Source organism: Tupaia chinensis, unplaced genomic scaffold (genome assembly GCF_000334495.1).
Source record: "Tupaia chinensis unplaced genomic scaffold, TupChi_1.0 Scaffold000129_1, whole genome shotgun sequence".
Lineage (NCBI taxonomy): Eukaryota > Metazoa > Chordata > Mammalia > Scandentia > Tupaiidae > Tupaia > Tupaia belangeri.
Window position 1 is genome coordinate 113896 of NW_006159598.1, and position 1151 is coordinate 115046.

The 1151-nt window shown below is 68.0% G+C and overlaps 1 protein-coding gene across 1 annotated transcript in view; it reads left to right on the top strand.

The window, feature by feature from the left end:
* Positions 1 to 1151, top strand: part of MYBPC2 (myosin binding protein C2) — a 41146-nt gene that overhangs the window by 29774 nt on the left and 10221 nt on the right. Inside the window, exons 22-25 of the mRNA XM_006144686.3 lie at positions 23 to 190; positions 275 to 363; positions 439 to 634; positions 739 to 878. Of these exons, the coding sequence (XP_006144748.1) occupies positions 23 to 190; positions 275 to 363; positions 439 to 634; positions 739 to 878 (593 nt within the window). The remainder of the gene's footprint in view (positions 1 to 22; positions 191 to 274; positions 364 to 438; positions 635 to 738; positions 879 to 1151) is intronic.

A 1151-nucleotide genomic window follows, 5' to 3' on the forward strand; every position in this document is an offset into this window, starting at 1 on the left:
CCCCCTCCCGCCCCCTCGGCGGCCGAGGGGTGGAGCCCCGCCAACACCCAGCCGGTGGAGCGCTGTGGCTTCACGGTCAAGGATCTCCCGACAGGAGCGCGGATCCTTTTCCGGGTGGTCGGGGTCAACATCGCCGGGCGCAGCCAGCCGGCCACCCTGGCCCAGCCGGTCACCATCCGGGAGATTGTGGGTGAGTGACCCGACCCTGCCCTGGTCAAGACCAGGTGGTGCGGGGGCCAGGCGTCCTGCTGACCACACCCACGTCTGCCCTCAGAGCAGCCCAAGATCCGCCTCCCCCGCCACCTGCGCCAGACCTACATCCGCAAAGTGGGCGAGGCGCTCAACCTGGTCATCCCCTTCCAGGTAGGCCGGGCCAGCGGTGACCCCTGTGACCCCTGTGCCCGCGGCCGGCCCACCTCACCTGGTCCTCTCCCCCAGGGAAAGCCGCGGCCCCAGGTGGTGTGGACGAAGGGCGGCGCCCCGGTGGACACGTCCCGCGTGCACGTGCGGACCAGCGACTTCGACACCGTGTTCTTCGTGCGCCAGGCGGCCCGCTCCGACTCGGGCGAGTACGAGCTCAGCGTGCAGATCGAGAACATGAAGGACACGGCCACCATCCGCATCCGGGTCGTGGGTGCGCCCGAGGGCTGGGAGGACGGAGGATCGGAGGGGGGTGGGGGACAGACTTGGGGGACGGTTTCCTGGGCTGCTGTGACCCCGCCTCACTCTGCCTTCCAGAGAAGGCCGGGCCGCCCCAGAACGTGATGGTGAAGGAGGTGTGGGGCACCAACGCCCTGGTGGAGTGGCAGCCCCCCAAAGATGATGGCAACAGTGAGGTCACCGGGTACTTCGTCCAGAAAGCTGACAAGAAAACCATGGTGAGAGCACAGGGCAGGCGGGCCGAGGGAGGAGGGCCCAGCTGGATCCACAGAGCAAGGCTGCGGGGCTGGGAGGCCACAGCTCAGTCCGCTCCCCCACTCTCCTCTTGGTTTGGGGGCACGCACGCACACACGCCCAACATGTTCTCCGAGCTGCGGGTCAGGGACTTGAACCATGCAGTTGGCACATGGGATCCAGCCACATGCCGTGGGCTGGCCCTAAATGGTATCTCTTCCATGAGAGAGACAGAGGCCGGCACCCGGGGGCACTCC